At 34.6% G+C, this 21,190-nt stretch overlaps 2 protein-coding genes and 1 non-coding gene across 3 annotated transcripts; all 3 read right to left on the bottom strand.

The window, feature by feature from the left end:
• Positions 1 to 401: 401 nt before the first annotated feature.
• LOC117788653 lies at positions 402 to 1,655 on the bottom strand. The gene has a single exon (XM_034627484.1). It carries the CDS (start codon positions 1,341 to 1,343, stop codon positions 468 to 470), a length of 876 nt encoding a protein of 291 aa, XP_034483375.1. The 5' UTR covers positions 1,344 to 1,655; the 3' UTR covers positions 402 to 467.
• Positions 1,656 to 2,087: 432 nt separating this feature from the next.
• On the bottom strand, positions 2,088 to 3,591 carry LOC117786922. The gene is made up of 3 exons (XM_034625342.1): positions 3,366 to 3,591; positions 3,130 to 3,312; positions 2,088 to 3,073 (listed from the first exon to the last, which is right to left on the bottom strand). Exons 1-3 carry the CDS (start codon positions 3,543 to 3,545, stop codon positions 2,333 to 2,335), a joined length of 1,104 nt encoding a protein of 367 aa, XP_034481233.1. The 5' UTR covers positions 3,546 to 3,591; the 3' UTR covers positions 2,088 to 2,332.
• A 2,697-nt stretch (positions 3,592 to 6,288) lies between these two features.
• Trnas-aga lies at positions 6,289 to 6,370 on the bottom strand. Its single transcript has one exon. It is a non-coding gene; the product is annotated as a tRNA-Ser (tRNA).
• Positions 6,371 to 21,190: the final 14,820 nt, after the last annotated feature.

Here is a 21,190-nt window from a genome sequence, read left to right as displayed (position 1 = left end):
TTTAGGTTTCTGCAAATAAACAACAAAAGCTTTGTATAAGCTTAGATACACGTAGAAAAAGAAATTTTAGGATTGGTTTATATGGAATAGCAGATAATTTTATAAACTTAAATGTGAATAAGAAAGAAAGTTCTATCCCAGCCAATCTCAATATTTCAGCGTCCCGCTTCAGCGTTTCACTTCTATTTCTATACCTTTTTATTGCAATCTATTCTGTTTCTATATCACACCATTCCTTTACCATCTGTCTATTCCATCTTCGCTTTATAAATGCTCAATTTTTCTTCTTTTAATCCGAGCAAAATCCCATCCCATCCATAATTTATTGTATTAAAAGAAGTTGAAAGCTATTTCATAAAAAGTTGATAAGAAAAGTGCAAATAAAAATGAGAAATTTTATATTTTGTAACCTTATTTATTTGCCTCTAACACTCTGCACATTTAGAGACGTACTACTGTTCCGATCTTTAGTTAAAGTGCTTCTTCATTCCATGCTGTCCCGTAATGCGATTTATGTCGACGCTAAAGAGTTGAAAGTTAACGTTTCTCTGACGCACATTGAGGGTAACAACTATGCAGTACAGAAGCAGGAAAAGCTGCTTGACACGCAGTACGTAAGTAGCACCCATGTCATCTGGAAAAATGGGTTTATCCCAATCACAATCGTAGAGGAAATAACCTCCATCCCGATTAGAAGAATAACCAAAGGCAAGGTAACGCTGCTGGCAATCTAGGATGCCCCATTTGTATCGAGTGAAGAAGTAATTTAGGGCCTCAAAGAGACCCATTGTATTGGAGGTAGGGGCACTATAGAGTTGCCCGTAACACGCCAACTGAACTTGGACCATGAAGTGAATGTCCTGGAAGTCGCACTCTAGCGACAGATCCCCAAAATCCAACTTAAGATCACAGCTCTGGCGTTGCATGAGACTCTCTCTATAATATTTATCCCCATTAACGACAATGGCATCAAGAAACTTTGGAGTCCATTCCCCAAGGTTCCGAAAGCTGCTCGCCGCGCAACAGGCGACGACACAACAGGCCAAGGTCTGTCGACCCCTTAAATGGATCTCAAAGCAGGTGGCACTGGGATGGAGTCCACCCCAAAGTGACCAGAGATGTTCATTGATCTCGACATCGTAGTCATACCATTTGCTCTCCTGGCTTAACTGCCTTACTGCTCCCTCCATGTTCCTCGATAATCGACGACTCCAAATCGGAAAACTCCCTGGAGTCGTTATCCAGGTCATTGTCTCGCATCGCGCTGTCAAAGGTAAGTCGCGATCCAGCTCCCTTAAAATACCTTCGATAATGCCGTGTGGTTTTTTCCTCTGCCGAAACATGCTTATCTTGTGACTCTTCACGGAGTAGCTTGAAATTTCTTCGGAATACTGGTCTTTCCTCTAATCCAACGGTATTTAGCTTCGGATTTGAGGTAGGATAGTAATTGCTCGATAGCAGTTCACGTACAAAATTCGTGGACTGGCGAGGTAACATTTCGATGCAACTTCTCCATCTGGTTCTTGGAACAACTCAATACACAAATTCCGCACAATAAAACGAAAATAAAGACAGCATACAACAAATTTTGGTATTTTAAATAGTGGAATTAAATAACATCTAACTGTATGAGAGGAAAAATTTCGTAAAGTACTAATGTAATAAGCCTACTGAGACGGAATAATATGGGTTTCTTTAACCCTACCTACTTTTGGGGGAACCTTTATCTGAAACTGAAGATCAGGATCAATATTTAGGATCATGTTTAAAGACTTATTCATGTCTATCAGGCTAAAATTAGAGGTTATAATTGCAGAAGGAAAAGATATGTGACATTTATTTCTTGTAAATAGGTTTATTTTCTCATTTTGAAAAAGCTTATTAATATTTTGATTAATATAAAAGATCAATTAATATATAACTTCGGAAATATTATTGAAATTCTGCAGTATATAAAAAAACGTTTGTGTTATTTGATATTTAATCTAATAAAAATAAATAAAATTAATATTTAATCCGTTTCCCACGCATATGTCAAGTCCCCCTCTTGAATCAGTTTCCCTAAAGAGTGTACGACATTTATCACATAATTTGGAATACTTCAGAATTTATTACATAACGATTAACGGTCATCAGTTGAAGACAAATATAAAATTTGAGTTGGCCACACCTTTATGACTTTCTCAGACATTTCAGACGAGTTTTTCGTATGCAAAGTACCATAACAAGGTCCCAAGGTAACAATCAGAGTAATTGTTACTCTTCCGAATGAGGTTCATAAGTAAAATTGGTAACTTGAGCATTTCATACTGAAGAGACCTACAATTTAACCTCATTTATTCTGCACACCTCGCTGGAGAAGTTGAGTGCGGGATGTATGAATTTCCATCTCGATTTGAGAGAGCCTTTTTCCAATTTTTTCACGCATTGATTGCAGTGTCAACATATCGTTAAATGCCTTCTCCCTATTGAAAAGCGTTTGATTATATTTCTTGTAGAATTCCTGCGCTTTCAAGTCTAAACTGTTGATTTTATACTCAACGCCTTCAATATGATTGCTGAGTGTTTTGGTGCGTATGATGAGTTTATTTAATGGTGCCATCACATCTTCAATTTCAAGCTCAAATTGAGCTAGATCAATATCAATTTCAGCACTTTCCTGATCGTCGGTATCATTGGATTTCTGTGAATCTAGAGTCTGCAATTTCTTCATGTAGTATCTATGTATCTTCAGTAGATTTAAACGGAATTCTTGCCAATCAATGCTATGGGAATTTCTCTCTAAATTTGCTGTAAAGTGATTAATATCATTGATAATTTGCGCCATATCATTCGAGAATTCTTCAGGTGTTTCAAAGTCCCTTGCGTCATATTCCCAAGTCTCTTTGAAACCTTTTTCTAATTTAGTTCCCTTGATATAAGCTGGCTTAGTATAAGAGCTCAACTGCTGAACGTTTTCCTCTCTTTGTTCCTCGATCAAGTACCCAACAGGAGAAAGCTCTTTCCTGACTGTATCCTTGTTCTTTTCTTTAGTGGAACTTGATACATTATCTGAGTATGTTCGAATTCCATTCTAAAAAATAAAAAATGATTTATGTGCTGTAATAAAAAAGGGAAAATTGGACAGACCTTCATCAGTATACCCTTTATAGTGGCATACTCGACACTTAATCCAATTTCTACCGCAAAGTCATCTTTTACCTGTTGCACCATTTCTTCTCTTTTTCTATTCGTATTTAGTTGACAATCGCCGATAATTTCCCCAGATTTTAATTGAAAATTTCGGCCATTAGAGCATCTCCTGATACCTCCCTGTAATAGGACTTTAACAAACAGACCTAAATACAGTTATATATTATAGCAACCTCTATTAGTATGCCTTTGTGTCGAGCTTCCGGGGATTCTTGGCATTGTTCTACGATGACTTCCAATTTTGCTGGTAATATTGTATCCAGAAAACGAATCTTTCTTGAGATTACACAGCCAGAACTCTTCGGTTTTGCTTCTATCATTGTATCAATAAAGGTGGACATTTCCTTATCCATAATATACAAAAAATTTATGTTTGAAATTTTAGACTGAACTTTTACTGTATTTAAATATGAACTGATTGGGTTTGACTAATTCTTACATATTTTTAAGGCAAAGCATAGTCAAACTTCATATAAAACTAGGGGGCTCTGCCCCCTGCTCGCTTCGCTCGCCAACAGCCGGCTCCCTTCGCTCGCGGTGCTACAGTCGAGCATACTCGACTATATAATAGATATATAATATAGTGGACCGATTTGCACCAATTTCGATCAGGATGTATAAGGCCAACTTAAATGCAAATTCTATTAGTTTGGTTACGATATCTCATAAGACAAAAAAGTTTTTCATACTAAAACTTGATTTTCACACGATCGGTCCTATGGCAGCTATATGATTTAGTAGACTGATTTAAACCAACTTCGGTCAGGATTTAGAGCACTTATTTATTTGCATATTTTATCAGTGTGGTTCAGATATCTCAAAGAACAAAAAAAAATTTCATACTAAAGCTTGACTTTCGATAGATCGGTCCTATGGGAGCTAAATGATATAGTTGTCCGATCCAAACGAAACAAACTTGATCTGCCTGCAATATAGAGGAACCTACATACCAAGTTTGGTGTCTCTAGCTTTTAAATTGTTTTTATAATTTGAATATGAAATTTTCTATGTCAATTTTGGTGTCTCATGCAGTTTGGTGTCTCTAGCTCTTTTAGTCTCTGAGATCTAGGTGTTTATACAGACGTCAGGACGAACAAGAATATACTTTATAGGGTCTGCCACGCCTCCTTCTGCCTTATACGCACATTTTTTTTAAAACGAACTTAATAGACCCCTGTACTTTTTATAAGTACGGGTTCTAAAAACTAGAAGGTTCATGTCTGGAGACATAGAAATTATTAATAGAAACGATAGATGAGTTATTGACTGTGAAGAATTAGGGTATTTAAAAGAGAGGATTAAGGATTTACGCAATGGTTTTTGTATTGAAACTTGAAATCCTTTTCAACCATTTGACTGACACACCTTGTGACAAAACAGTTGATGGACATTCTAGGGGTTCTGTTACAAATGTTGTGGGGAGTGACCAAAAGTGGAACCCACTTCATGAGAACAAGCGCCGCAAGCGAGTAAAGCGAGTAAAGCGAGTAAATGAAGTTCGCGTTGCAGCAACGCATTAGCGTAACCGATAATTTAAGGCATCGTAAACACATCGTAAATTTTGCACAAGCAAATTTAGGCTTTAATTTTCTATAAAAGACAACCGAGAGCTTCGTTTCGGTTGGGGCATTCCACAGTGCCACATGCACCATGCATTGTGTTGTGTTGTGTTGTGCTGTGTGTTCCCCTCTTTGCAACTTGGAGCGCGTAATTACAGCCCATTAATTTTTGTGTGTTGCTGTTTTTTCTTTTTTGATGCTGCTTCTTCTTCTTTCACTTGGCGCATGCATGATAAGTGCTACTTGCCCAGCCCACAGACTCCAAAAGAGCTCGGTAGCAGAAGCACCATCCCCTCCCTCTTCTCATCCTCTTTCTTCTGCCACCTCTTTCCCTGTAGCGCATTTGCCTTGATGGAAATGTTTCCCATTTCTTGGCTTCATTTCTTTCTCCTGCCTTACAGCTGCTGTGTCTCCTCCATCTCCTCTTTCTGCCCCTCTACACCTTCTCCTCTTTGACTGTGCAACGTTCAGTCTTTGTCGAGGTGTAACCTATATTTTTCTGTTATTTTTAATTAGAGCCTTCTCCTCGTCTACTGTCTGCTGCCTACCACCATTGATTATTGTGCAGCATGTGGCAACTGCCTGCCGCCTTCCGCCTGCTGCCTGCCTCCGTGAACTTGCCACAGCGCGTTGCATGAATTACACACACGTTTCAGGCAAATTGAGCAGCATTGGCATTCCAGCTTGTAATTACATAACTTGCAGCTGGAACTGGGCTCTAGTTGGACTTGAGCCTACACTCTACTCTACTCTTTATCCACCTCCTTCTGTATCTCTGCCACATGTGGCAACCATGACAGTAAATGCAATCGCAGAATGCCTTCTGATGGTTTAATCAATTTATTTAAATGCTAAATGCTAATGAGCCTAATTGCAGAGTATCCTGCAATTGTTATCGTCAAACTGATGGCAACTTAAATGCCCCCAAATGGCGTTTGTGGAACGTGTTGTGGATTTAGTTCCCCCCTTTGGGAGTATCTCAGCATTGGAATGCTACACGAAAGAAACTCTAGTTGTTAACTGAACTATTCGTAAGAGATCTATTAAATACGTTCTCTTCCAAGTGAAAAATTGGATAATAATACGTTCGCTTGTAAGAGATATACTTAAGATTACAATTACTTTCACGCTTATTCTTAAAAGATCAACAAAGAAATTAACTAACAAGTGTATGGTAAAAGTGTGGAATAATGTATGACATCTATGCTTCTAATCTTTTTATGTATTTTTATTGAGTGGTTAAAATTATAAATAAAGTCATTTCAAAAGTTGTTTAAAGAACTTAGAACTTCAAGAATTTTAAACATTTTGACATAAATGCGATCGTTCAAGATTCACTTGTGATGTAAAAATGTTTTTATTATCGAGAATACGTAAACAGCTCTGTAGTAAATCATAAAAAAAATCAAATACTATTCACAGCACTAAAAACACTCTACAAAGACAAAAATATATGTAAGCAAAAATAAATTAGCTATAATAAAATTTATAAAAGTGATTAAATACAAAATTTAAAAAAAAAAAATGATGATCTCATCGCAGCCGGTAGGATTCGAACCTACGCTCCCAGAGGGAATCTGATTTCTAGTCAGACGCCTTAACCGCTCGGCCACGACTGCTTGTTGAACGCTGCCGCAACTTTAACCCATATAAGCTTGAGCATACCAAAAAAAACAATAAAATTAGTTTTGGAAATGTAAAGTGGGTCAATTGAATAACAAATGATAAAAATAATCAAAGAAATATATAATCAAAAGATTGCTAAGCTGAAAGATTTGTTGGTGCAGTGCTCGCGAGAGAGAAGAAGAGAAATGGTGAATAAAGTGGTTGGAAAATGTGGTGCAGAGCCAATCGGCTGCAAATCAAGGCGTCAATTAAGAGGAGAAACGCTGCCGGCTGAAGACAGCAACAAAAAGGTGGAGCCATGATCCACTATCGGCCACGCTTCGACTCTTGATCTTGCCGAGACGCAGACCAAAGATCGAAGACCTGCGGCTGGCCACAGCAAGTCTACTTCTCTCTCTCTCTCTCTCGTTTCGTCGTCTCTTCATTGGCACCTGCATTTTATTTTTATTTCTTTTTATTATTATCTGACGGCGGTAATTCGCTTTTGATGTCGTTCAGTCAACCAAACCGCCTCCTAAGTCGCTGCTGTTGCTCCTGCTGACTATCCACAGATATTGATAAAGTGTTAACGGTCTGAATTGATGACCAGACAGCAGCCACAACAGCTCCCCATCAGCTCCAACAGGCCAACAGCATTTGTCGCCAATTTGATGGAGCTGCATTTCAACAGTTGTCATCGGTCACTCGAGGACAACAGGCTTGATAAATCGTTGCCTGACTTGTGATCAATTGCCCGATAACCCTCTGACTTGCCTGGCTTAGACAGATAATTACAATAAGACGGCATCTCTTCGTTAACTAAGATTACCATCTGCTTTGATTTCCTATAACTGTAGAATATTAAATAGACTTTTTTCATTCATTTTATTTTACATAGGAATACTCGTCTAATTACTATTTTATTGTTTATTATTTTAAACAGTTAAAATTATAAGAGCGATTTTTATAACCGCAGAGCTTTTAAGTGTTTTTATTTTAGTTTAAATTTTATATTTTTAAAATTAATGAATTACTTTTTCAAAAATTAATTTTTTTAATATGTAATTAAATTGTTAATTGCATCTTAATTTGTAACTTTAAGATACCCTAATTGAAGCCAAAAAAGATTTTATTTAATTAAAGGCGAGAATTAAATGAACTGTTTAAAAAGTCCACAAAAGTTTTAACATTAAATGTATTTTTTGTATTTAAATTTTAGGGGCTTCCAGCCGTGATTATATGTAATCATTTAGTTAAATATTAAATCTGTTTGAGTCATCGTAACAAGAAAGAAAGGCTCGATATTCATTAGAATAAAAAATGAATAAATAAATGTGTCGTTTCATATTTATGAAAGCTTCTGTTGAATTGTTCATCTTCAACTTTCTTAATAAACACAACCACAAAAAAAGAATTTCAGATCATTAGTTGTTAATAATATTAATTAGCTTTTAGTACTACATACTAAAGTCTAAAGATGCTATGTCCCTTGATCTCCAAGAGCCTCTGCTAATTGGTTTGTCTGCAACTTCCTTGATGAAGACAACAGCAAATTTAAAAAAATAGAGAAGAATAGGAAAAAGAGAAGTTCAAATCGTTAACCGTTAGTAGCAAATGGTATGTGGCATGAGACAGCACATACAAACAATGGAGGTGGCAGAGGACCTAACCCAAATACCAACGCATTGTCGAGGCTAATGAGATAACCACTTAATCGCCAGAGTAGCCGATGTAGTCGGAGTATCTGCAGTATCCAAAGACTGGCAAAGATGCATTCCTGCAATTCATTGTCCATAACAAAAGTGTGCGCAACTTTAATTTAGCAACGCTATAAATCAAATCCGCAAAACCCAGCGAGCTAAATGAAGTAGTTACCCAAGTGAGTGGAGACGATGTTGGTATCCCCCATTCATCATCATCGCCAGACGGGAATTCAATTCACGCCTGGCCCAAGGAATGCCTTTGACACACGCTGACCAGTTCGACAGAGACAGAGATACCTATTTATATAGAGTGAGAAAGAGAGAGAGATAGAGTGATCTTCCAATGAATTGCATGAGGCGATAATTAGCGCGCAATTGTCGTCGTCATCATCATCGTCCTAGGCTCTACTCTAGGCTAGATCCCAGTCATAGTTTCCACTTCTCCCTTTCAGTCTCCCATTCTCTCAGTCCCTGTCATTCTCTGTCTCTAGTCCCCAACACGATCATCGGGCGGCCTTTTCCCTCGTCTGTTTTGTATCCAGTTGTACGTGACGAGCACTTCAATTGCAGTCAATCAATGACGCAGCTCGAAAACGTTGCTGATGATCACCAGCGATCACCTGCCATGACGCCTCTTCTCCTCCCCCATCTTCCCTATCTGTTCCCAACTCTCTATTCTTGCCTAGAAGTTACTGTAGACAATTGTTGGCTGATTATGGGCGCGTCCAATTGTGATTACTCGCATATTTAATGGGTTAATTTCGTTAACAAATCCGGTTGGATTTCTTTGTAGTCCACAAGGAAGTTAAAGTTCAGCTTTAAAGCTGATTAAACACCAGCTTTGCTGCATAAAAGACAACTTTTCTTAAGGTCCATGATCCCTTGATCATGCTATATTGTCCTTAAAGCCAAAAAGTTTCTTAATGCTAACTTTCTAATTAATTCCAAGCTTCCATAAGCAACTATTTCTTTATTTAGACTTTATCTTATTTCAAGAAAAGTTTGAGAAAAGCAGGCTTCTATTTAAAATTCAAAAATATGATCAAAGCTCCTTGAAGCTTACAAATAAAACTGAGCTTAAAATAAATGTTAATCTAAATATCTCTATAATTTTTTAAGGTGTCAAACATTTATCTTATTTTAAATAAAAGTTCGGGAAAAGCATGCAAAAAAAAAATCAAAGCTTCTTAAAGCTTACAAATTAAACCATTTTTTGACTCAAGCTAAAATAAATATTAATCGAAATATCTCTACAGTTTTAAAAGTTGCCAAACATTTTATCTACAAAATCAAAAGCTTCTAAAAGCTAATCAATTTAAATACTTTTTGATTAAGTATAGCCTGACTTTTGTTAGCTGTGTAAAAGGATTTCTATTTACCCAGATTCGCAATATGTTAGAAAACTTTATCACAAAAGCTTTGCCTTTAAAATTTGACAAAAACTTTACCTGAAAGATTAAAGCTTTTTCAATTTAATGAATTTAGAGCTTATAATTAGATATTTCCTCTAGTCAGTAGCATAATTCAATAAAGAAATCTTTTAGTTCTATCGCAAGTTGACAAGTATTTACCAAAGCGTAGACTTACCTAAGTTTTCCAGATGCTTATCAGCGTCTTCCTTTTGCTTGGCTGAGCCTAATCTTTAATCTGGCGTCAATCAGGCTTTTAAGCCGACTTCATGCAGACCTCAAACAAACCTCAACCAGCCAAACAACAAATCCAAATCACTGACAAATCATGTCAAAGAGAATTTCGCACTGTGGCATCAGCAAAATGACACGAGCCGATAAGTCTGGAACTGAGAATGGCCAGAGGATGTGGTGAGAGGCAAAACATAAATGGCCTGGTGTTAGGTGTCAGTTATAGGCACTGACAACTGTCAATGATAAGACCACACATTGCTAACTTTGAAGAGGGGGCATGCCACGCAGTTTTTCAATTAGCCAACTGTTAAGGGGTAAGAGAGAACGAGAGAAGATGAGAGGGGGATCTGTTTGCGTGCTTATAAACAATTTCTGGAAAGGGGATTTCATAACAAGTTACTGGAATTTGCAAGGTACATGCGATAATTGTGAAATTGCCTTGTTGCAATTGCAACTGGAATTCTGTTTTACATAATTGTATTAATAGTTGGTTGCCATCACGATATCGTAGACCTCCCCCTCAACCTCCCCCTCAGCTTCAGCCTCTTTCTCAGTTCCAGCTTCAGCTTTAACCTCGTTCTCTTTAGCCGCCTCGTCAGTCTATGCTAAACAGCTGAGCTGTCAGTTTGATTTATACCCAACTGATGTATCTATAACGAGAATTAGAAGGGATTATTCAGCAGAAACTCCGATGGCAACACCAACAGCTAATTCAATATTACATCTAAGAAAAGCATTGCATTTGTGAGTTTTACAATTCTAAATAAAGCTTTAATTGCTTAAAATCTCGAATGAGCATCAGAAAAGTTGCTTAATATTTGTATTTATCATAAGGAGCTTTGAACGTCGACTTTAGATACTTGTCAACTTTTTAGAAATGAAATTTGTGATTTGATATTAAATAATTTAGCTAGCTGTAGCTTACGACGTTATTAATGAGATTTCATAAGCTTTAAGGAGCTTTTAACTTTTAATCATATTCATTTAGGTTTTTTAGTTAAGTGTGGTAAGTATTAAGTCAGGCAGCAGCTTTATTTAGTGTCTTTGAGGAGCATTAATTTTTTTTATGAGCAGCAACTTTACTGCAGATTAATGCAGATATCTCCCAATTAAACGATGATAAAATATACCAACCTCTTGTATATATGATATAATTTATTGAAATAAATATTTTATCATATCCTGATCCGACAATAAATTGACAAAATGGGGTATATTGGTTGTACAGATGTGGTAGATCCCATAAAGTATATATATTTTTGATCAGTATCAACAGCCCAGACCGTGTGTCTGTCCGTTGCGCTAATCCCAGAAACTATAAACGCTAGAGACTTCACATTTGACATGTGGGTTGATGGATACCATACGTGGTTCAAGATATGTTTATTTTTGATCGGAAAACTATATCATATAGCTAAAATAGAAACCCTCTATCCAAAATAAATTTTTAGTACGAATAACAATATTGTTCTTAGAGATATGCCAATGAATCTGACATAAGATGCATCTAGTTACGTCTTTTGCATCTTGACCGAGTTTGGTCCGATTAATATCTTATTGCTATCATTGAAAAACATAGTCAAAAGTTTAATACAGTGCTCTGCAAGGGCTTAAAATCTTCGGCATTTTATTTAGTTGTCATTTTGTTGCAAACGTGTGAGCACTTCACAAATTGTTTGCATGCTAACCGAGTTTTGTACTAAATCAGCGTTGCCAACACTTTCATTGATTTTGCCTAACGTATGACCTGCAACCAAAATTTAATTATGTAAATATTTTGCCTATCTGACCTTACCTTTAAGCTCATTAGCAACGATAATTGTATAAGAGACCAATTCTTCATGTAGAAAATCCTAAATTTCAACTAAAAAATTCAAACTAGGGATATGGGAAGGTTGTCTGTCGTGAACCTTTAAAGCAGCTTGAAGTATGCGTCGTGTCAAAGAGCTTTTGACACGCACCCATCTCTATATGAATGTGATCCCCCTTTCCAACCCTAATTAGCCACTTGCCTGGGCCCTATCCCTGGCGTGACACGTGTCTCTCGTGTTAACTCAAGTGTTGCCAGCGACTGCGGCTTTTGGTTTCTCATACGTTTGCTTCACTTGTAGCTTTGTTATTTGAGACCACCAAGGAACCACCCAACCACCTAAGCAACCAACCCAACCCAGCCAACCATTCAACCAACCCAGCCCGTGCCATGCCTCTCACTCGAGTCCCTGACATTTCTTGTTTCCGGTTTACTGCATTTCGTCAACGTCAACCTTTTTCTGTTGCACTTTTCTTAATTAAAGAGCGCATTCGAGTTTTGTATTGAGTGTTGTTGCTGTTGTTGTTGTTGCTACCACCTTACGTTGCACCACCGCCCACTTTGTCGCCTAATCAACGGCTCCCACCACCAGGCCATGAAGTGGCTCTCAGGCATCCCAGAGAAAGAAACATGTTCAGCTGAAATTGACATTTAAGATCTGTAGTAACAAATTATGAGTTAGCGATGCAAAAACCAAAGTATTATTTTTTAAGCATGTTCAATTTTTAATTTCAACTCTGGAACTTCAGAATTATTAAACGATCTCAATCTGTTTCTTAAAGTTTCTTAGAATAACTTTTTTGCTCTCTTCAACTCACATACACAGTACACGCATGCAACAGCTTTGAAAGCTCTAAGTAGAGATGGCAAAAAAAATCATTAATCGATTAATGAATCATATGATTAATTTAAGCAGAGCGATTATTAATCGTAATTATTTTCGAAAAATTACAATAATTTCACCAATTCTTAAATTTTCTATATTTTTACATTAGAATGTGTAATGCATTTGATATTAACAACAACTAAAAAATACTTAAAAGAGCACATAAGAGTTAAATATTTATTTATTTGAAAGAAGACTCTCTGCTGGAAACGAAGTGCTTATTAGAAAACAATAAGTAAGAGTCTAAGATATAACTTGGTGACATAATTAATCTATGAAGTTGCTCAGCCAGCTTTTATTTTGCATTTATGCGCAAAAAAGTGATGCGATTATTTGAGCATTTAATCGAATAAGGATTCAATTAATCGAAACACATTTTGCAATTAAAATAAATTGTGCATTGAGACAAAATAATCGATTAATGTGTATCATATGATTAATCGTGCCATCACTAGCTCTTGCCATCAGGCAAACAGACGAATGCTCACTAATACAACTACAATATATTTATACATGCAATTAAAAATCTATTCCTTTCATCAACAACAATTTTGGAAGAGTTTTAATTGGATTTAAATATCCACTGTCAATTTTTTTATTTTATTATACATTATTTTGGGCTAAATTAGTTTTCTTAAAAATGTTTAAATTAAAAAATTTTAAACTATTGTATTCAAAAGACTGCTAATTTTAATCTTTTGAGAGGAGAAATGAAAAAAATATAATTTAATCCATAAATACATTTTCATAACTAATAATATAAAATTAATTTCCTTTAAATAGAATTATAATTAAAAACACAAACATTAAATTCAAAAGCAAACTACATAAACTTTGAAACAAATTTATTATTGAAACAAAATAAAGGCAGAGGTAATTATATTGAAAGTTAATTATATTTAAGCAATAATGGAAAATGTTATTTTTAATTTGTAGCTCCACAATGTTGGTTCATTTTCCGCTGTCACATTTGCAGTTATTTGCAAAGTTCAATCGTGAGAAATTCAGCCCACGACTTTCCACAATTGCCAAAAAAAATTTCTCTCGAACTTTAAATGCCTTGTTTAGTTTTCACCCGAATTGGATTGGCGGGTTCATGACACCACGTGGGCAACAACAACACACAGTCTCGCAACATTTTGGCGACAAACGACAAGTTGTTGTTGCGGTTGTTGCTGTTGTTGTTGCTAGCTGTTGATTGCCTGCAACAACATGCAACAAATCAGGCAACAGGTTGTCGTCGTTGCTGTTGTTCCGCCAGATATCAAATTTCAGCTCTGGACAGGCAACTCCACATCGAATGCTACTTTTGGACAGGTGGCCGAGAGGGTAGAGGGGGGAGAGAAGAGAGGGGGAGGTGAGGCGAGCTTTTGCACACCATTTGGTTGGCCAAACAGCAAACAGAAATTGTTTCAAGGTTAGTTAAATGCAAACTCGTAATTCACATGACGCGCCAGGAATTGGAAGTTTCTTTTTTTCCTTTCATCTTCTTCTTTTTTCAGTTTTTTTTTATCAGCTCTCAAAAGCGAAACTCATTTAAGCAAATAAAAGCCAAGTGCGGTTTCAACTTGAAGCACGCAAGCAAATTTTTTTTCCTTTTAACTGTGGTTTTTATACCACGCACCAAAATTTTTAAAAAGGCTATATAGACATTATAATGTATTATAGCTTTCAAAACAAGCGGATGCTTAAAGATTCATTATTATTAAAGTTATTAAACTAAATTTCAAATCAAATCAAATCAAATTTTCACCCTATCTTCCAATTTTCCCCTATCTATAATTTTATTTAAATTTTATGTTAAATCTCTTTCTCTTTCTCGTAATACTTTCCTTATCATTTAGCGTCTTTCCCATATATTTGTATCTCTTAAGCTTTTAAATTAATAAATTAATTTTTAATATGCAAGTTTATTCATTTTTACAGGATATCAATTGGTCACTAATCCCCGATTTTTCCTCTGGTTGTCATGAAGTATTCAAGTGGATTTTCTGACAGACAAAATGTGTGCCTGTTTAAACCAGATTCCGTGGCTTTCATTACAAATTTTATTTGATTAGCTGGGCATCAGGTAAAAGAAGTCGAGCAGACTCCCCGACAGTTCATATTATATATATGGAACAGCTCCTAAGTATTTCAGACTCTCATACTCAAAAAATACACTAAAACAATGCTAGTCAATTGTTCCCCTACACTTGCTTATCTCAGGCGGAAGATTCATATAGAAATATTGCCCAGAGGGAAACCAACACATAGTTGATGAGTGTGTCTGACGTGCCCAGTCCCTGACCTTTGGCTATGGAGCGTGCTAGCAAAAAGAAGAGTGCCAAGACTGGAATGATAAGAATTGCTTGGATTTTAGTTTAATGATAATTCTACAAACTCTTTTATTGATTGTACTTTCCTGTCTCTCCCCTTATTGTTCTCTTTGCATTAATTATTGGTACTGAAAAAACCGTATTATAAAAAAAAGTCATTAATTAACAATTTCATTATTAATTTATTGTGCTTAACCATCGCATGGACAAAATGATGACAAGTGGAATGCAGTGAAGACTATAAAAAAAATCTCATTATAAATACAGTTTTTACTCTTTGTTTGCATACCAAAGGAATCTATTGCAAATCATGCTATTCACACTTTTTATGCCCTTGCCGAGGGAATTATAATGCTATCATGCAATTTCTAAACAGATATTTGCAATGTCATAAACTACAAGCAAGAAAGTGTTCATAATATATTTTAAACAGCTTTACAGTTGAGTCAATCACAGTTCCATCAATATAAACTAATTTCTGAATCTTAAATCTTAATTTATCTTAATTATTTAATAATCTGCGCCTATGTTTATTATATATATAATAATAGTTAAGATACTCGTACTACATTATATTGATAACATATAAAAAGGAGAATAACATTTGCATTAAAAAATTTTAACAGTTTATAATGACATTCTTTTTTATTGCGATATCTTTTATGCAAAGAATTAAATAAAATAGTAATTTAATTTTTAATTTTAATTTTCTTTCAGTAAAGATTATAAAGCTGGCTTGTAAAGAATATAAATTGAATTATACTTTTTGTTAGGGTATTTAAGCTGCTACTAACATTTTGTGCAACTTTATTTTTATGTTTTTTTTTCATTGTAATTATATTATGCCTCTGCTCTTTACATAATATACTATCCAATTATTTTGACTATCGAAACCAACTTATGCAAATAAATTATAATTATTATGTTCATGCAAATTGTGCGTATTTGCGAACATTTTTTTTATAATTCATAGAGCATTTATAATTAATTAATTATTACGTACAAATGCTATTAAAAATTTGGGCTGCAACAAATTGTAATTTATTTTGTTTGATTTAATTCGCAATTATAAATTAAATTTAAACTCACAGCAAGCGTCATTTGTATGCAGAAAAGACCGAACAAAGAAATACAAATATTAATAAATAATTTATAAAATTTGTGTGTGCAAATACGAAATTCGACAGACCGCGACCAACCGCAACAAAAAAAAAATATAATGAAAAATACCAATCGTGGCAGACAATAATTAATATTATTATCAAGCAACAGAAATGCAAAATGTTTGAGCAACTCTTACTATACAAAAAATGATATGATGATGCTTATGAACAAATAACACGAAATGTCAAGATTGAAATTCGTAGAAATATGGGAAAAAGTGAGCAAGCGGCATATAAAAATAGATAAATAAATATATACATTGGAAAAGTAATGATTGAATATTAAGTAAAAATATTATATTTTAATATTAATTATTCTTGTAATTATGAGCTACTAGAAATATTAAATAGAAATATAATTACATACAAAAATTAATTAGCTTTGTCTTTTCATTGAGCTTGATCTTTAGTTAAGTTCAAATGGAATGCATTTTGAATAAATTTGAATAGACCTCCCATCTAACACTGGCAAGTTGCAACAAAGCCAAAAGTCGTTTATCTTTCTAACGAAATCTGTCACACGTCCAACATATTTATTGGCATAGCGCCCCCGGGGCACTCAGTCTCAAGTCTGGGGTCTGGGTCTGGGTCTGGAGGTCTAGTTTGGCAGTTAGTTTGCTCCAAATCATGTACAAATAAATGCGCCAATAAATTTCATCATTAAAATCACTTAATTTTGATCTACGATGAAAATAATGAAAAATCACCAAAGCCAAAGCCAAAGTCGAGACAGAAACGAGATCTCAAGTTGGACCAGATCAGACTAGGACAGAAGAACGAGGCTCTCTTTTTGGTCTGCAGTCTGCATAAATCATAAAATAAAAGACACTAAAAGCGAAAATAAATCACTAAAAAAAAAAAGTCCCCTGCAAACCGGGCGAACATTAGAGAAACTTTTTGTTGCCTCAACCGCCGATCCGGTCTCTTGGGTACGATCTGTGTACGATCTGGCAGCAGCTACTAGGCGAAAATTAATTGTAAAGCTCGCCGCAAACACGCTCCAACTGCAGCTCCGACTTGGGTCCAGGCCATCTACATAATTCCCGCTGCGATCCACCTCGAGACCCAAAACGCATGCGTGTCCGTTCTCTGTTCTCCGTTCTCCGTTGCTCGTAACTGTCATTTGAAATATGACGCCCAGTTTTCTACTTCTGCAATAGATACGAATGTTTCGCCTATTTCTAATGGACTTGCATGTACACGATGTAGGCAATTCTAGGAACTCCCAATAGCCAAGCAACTCGTATACCCTTGCTGAGAGTATTATAAATTTGACAAGAAAACTGTGCTACAAAAATATTCAAAGCATAAATTTTAAATACCGAAAGTGAATAAAAATTTAAAGCCATTGATAAATTCATATTTACAATTTTCTGAAAATAAAAAACTCAGCTATTTTTGATATTTTTCGCTTTCCAAACGACATAAATTAATATGCAGACGTCAAACTATTATTAAATTTACATTCCGCTAGGAAATCGGTAAAAGATTTTATTCAGTTATGAGAGTTAACGTATTTTAAAAAAAATCTGCAGTTGAAAATATTGCAGTTTCGCAAAATAACAAAATTGAAATGCTGAATCAAGTGAAAGGTTAAATCATTATTAAAAAGACATTTCGCACGTAAATTTTTTAATACATATTCTAAAAAGTTATCATAGATTACACTGAAAAAAATTGTTTAAAAAACTTAAAAGAAATAATTAGCGAACACAAATACAATCACGTAAATTCGTCACTTCCTTGGTTTTTCTGCCTTTTTACGTCTGTCTTGCCCATTTCTAATGGAAGTACATGTACATTGTGTAAGTAATTCCAAGAACTTCCTAAGACAGACAAGTTTTTCATTTATATTTTTCGCTAATGAACACGGCATTTATAATGCACATGTATAAGACTCTAACTTGTTACCAATTATTCATCTTGAGTCATTTGTTTGACTAATTGAACATATGTATGTAGCGAATAGCAATTTTAAATTAAAAATGGAAAACTTAACAGTTAGCTAAGGTACAGCTTGTTATAATAAAAAAAACTGGGCAACACTATTCGGAGTTATTTATTATAAACAATCATTAAAGTTTGAATTAGAAATAAAAAAATATATATTTTAATAATACCAATCATATATACTTTTATTTAAGAACTAGAATAGAAGAATAATCTTTCAAAAAATTCAGCTTTTGCTTATAATTTTAAATAGCTATTAAAAAAAGACTTCCTAGATAGTTTCCAATCAATTCTAGTTAACTGATACTTAATACTGTACACCAGGAAGGTACAGTTGTCACATAGTTTAAAAGCTGTTTACTGCAGAGCGTAACCAAGTGCCAACAGCAGCACATGGCAAATGGTAATGACTCCACGACATTGTGGCCTAAACACGTTAAAATTGCAGTTTCTCTTGTGGCCCATAAAATGGCCACTTGGCCAATACGACTTGCCACTGTCTACCAACTACGGTTGTGTCCCTGTGTCTACCTGTATTCACCTGTGTGTGAATGCGAGTCCCCACCCGTTGAGCAATAAAAAAAACCGGCAACTTCTTCATCTGCTGTTGGCCTAAAGCCCGGCCAGTTGGCCAACGAATAGTGGCAAATGTAATTTAATAAATTAATTGCATCAATTAGTTGTTGCATTTTTATTGAAATCCCTGTAAATATTGTGCAAGACACATCTGCATACCACAATTTCAATTTAATTTATAGATCATTTCTCACAAAACTGCGTCTCGAGCAGAATCCTGAGATTAAAGACAATCCTAGGGGGCGTATCTCCATTAAATCTATTACAAATTTATGCACTTGCTCTAAGACATTAATAAATTGATTTTCTTCTGCATTTTCATTTTGATTTGATTAATTTTTGGGGTGTCAACGAAGAGCGTGAAATTTTATTGAATGAATCCTCCTTGTATCAATTAGTTTTAAATGGATATATCGTTTGGTACTTAAAGTGTTACAAGAAAATATGATAATTTGTTATTTGACAGAGTAAAAAAGTGTCAAGTCGTAAGAAACCCATTTAATTGGATAATATATCAAAATTTATTAATTTTGCTTTAACTATCTCTAAATTTCTAACAAAATTGCTAGCGTATTTTAAATTTGACATGTTCGAAATGCTTTTCAAATTTAGGTTTTCAAGAAGTTTGAAAAAGGTTTGCAAATTATTTTCATAGAAAAAGTTCCTAGAATATTATTTAAACTTTTGATAAAATTTTAAAACCTCTACTTTAAAATCAATCAATTCTAAATATATTACCAAAAATATTTAAATAAACAAAGATTTATAAATTAAGTTTTGTATGCTTGAAAAGATTTCCAAATCATACAACCCTCGAAACGAAATGCTTTATAGACTTTGAAAAGAGTTTGCATATTATTTTTATAGAAAATGTTTGTCAAGTTCCAAGAATATAAATACAACTTTGAATGAAATTTTAAAACCTCTACTTAAAAATTAGAAAATTTTAAAAATACTACCAAAATATATTTAAGGAACGATAAACTTAAATTAAAAATAAATAAATATTTATAAATGAAATGTTGTATGTTTAAAAAGATTTCCAAATCATACAACCCTCAAAATGAAGAGGAATTCCCAGTTTGTCCCAATTGTCTGTTGGTTTTTGTGATAATTTGCGAGTTTGTTTTCATTACACATTTTGTCACCTGCACCTTTATTGCCCCCCGGAGTGAAGAGTCTGGGTGAAAAAAGTGAACTTACCGAGCTGTAAATGGACTCGGACTACACGGTCCCTCTTGTCAGCCTGGGCTAATTTATAGTGTTACAATGGACGTGACTAAACTACAAGGTGCACCACAAATCGCAGCAGCAAGCAATCCATTGATTGACCAAAAAATACCAAAAACACAGTATGAGAGACAACAGTTGAGTGCAAACGACAGTATAATACCCTGTGTTAATCTCTATTTATTTAATATGAACTTCTTTCGAATGCTACAAGTTCATTCACAGAAAAAAAATTCGGGATTCCGGGATAAAATTAATCCAATGCGGTGTCAAAAGTACGGTAATCCCTGATTATTTTAAACCAAATACAAAATACTTAAATCAATCAGATTATTCACAACAATATTTTTACTTTTGGGGTTCTTTAAGATTTGTTTTTAGTTAGATCAAATAATTATGGGTTTTTTCATTTTTTTAATGCTGAGCTTTTAATATCGTTGCCATTATATGTAGGTATTATCTTAATTTATGAATTATATCCTGAATACATACTTAAAAAATTCATTTTTAGAATGGATTTTTTTTGTGTAAAGACTTAAAAATTATTGCATTTTTGACTTAAAGAAAGATGTTGTTGCTAAGTATATTTTCTTGTCTAAACTTTATATTATATATTCGAATTTAAATCCTAAAATTCATTGCAAATTTTTTCTTTTTTGTACAATTTTTTTATTTATGGTCCGATCTTGATAAAATTTACAAGATCTTCTCACAACAGTGTTCTCTAAGTACTTGTTAATTTGTTAGAATATGGGCATTTTTATAAAATGGGAACGACAAGAGATTTTGAAATTCAAAAACTTGGAAAACGAACTTAGATTATTACAAATGATATTAAAAAAATGTTTTATGCTAAGATTGCATTTTTTTGCTTATAAATTTTAATCGGAATGGTCGTCTGCTTTCATCCTTTTCCCAAAATATAGTCCAACTGAATTGCTTTTTAGATATATAAAATCTTTTAAAAAATGTGACTTCTTTAATATTTTTTTTGTTACATTTTGTCGGAGCTGTGTAAATTCTTATATGCGTATATGCGCCTTTTAAATCGATTTTTCGATACGGTATTGTTACTGATTCACAAATTTATTCTATTCCTGGTACAGGGTATATCAAAGTGCTCCCAGACTGCTGACACGTGGGCAACGGGCCAAAAAAGAGTCCAATCAAATGGTTAGAACATCAGCTGCATATTGATGATGACAACGATGACTACGTTGACTTTGGTGGGGCATTTGGAGCATTGTTGTGACTCGGATTTGGGTTACAAAAAAAAAAATTAAATAAATAAATAAAAACTGCAAATGCAAATGCATTTATACAATTGTGAGGGGTATGTTTTTTTTTGTTTTTGGGGTCAATGTCAATTTTGTTTTGCCCGCCATGAGGTCGTGGCACTCCCCCACTCTCCCCCTGCCCCTGCACCTGCACCTGCCTCTTTCAGCTTGGCGCTTGGACACGCGTGTGGCATCTTAAGCAGCTGTTGAGGTGCGAGCACATATAAAGCCCAGTTAAGTGTCGACAATTCAGTCAGTCGTTCCAGTTAGTTACAACA

Source organism: Drosophila innubila (assembly GCF_004354385.1).
Source record: "Drosophila innubila isolate TH190305 chromosome 3L unlocalized genomic scaffold, UK_Dinn_1.0 0_D_3L, whole genome shotgun sequence".
Taxonomy (NCBI): Eukaryota; Metazoa; Arthropoda; class Insecta; order Diptera; family Drosophilidae; genus Drosophila; species Drosophila innubila.
The sequence above is the reverse complement of the archived record's forward strand: the minus strand, read 5'-3'. Positions and strand labels throughout refer to the sequence as shown.

Coding starts and splice junctions, on each gene's coding strand:
- LOC117786922 (XM_034625342.1), bottom strand. CDS start 3,545: ATGGATAAGGAAATGTCCACCTTTATTGATACAATGATAGAAGCAAAA. Junction 3,313..3,365: donor ACAAAGGCATACTAATAGAG/GTTGCTATAATA, acceptor GTCCTATTACAG/GGAGGTATCAGGAGATGCTC. Junction 3,074..3,129: donor TAAAGGGTATACTGATGAAG/GTCTGTCCAATT, acceptor TTTATTTTTTAG/AATGGAATTCGAACATACTC.
- LOC117788653 (XM_034627484.1), bottom strand. CDS start 1,343: ATGTTTCGGCAGAGGAAAAAACCACACGGCATTATCGAAGGTATTTTA.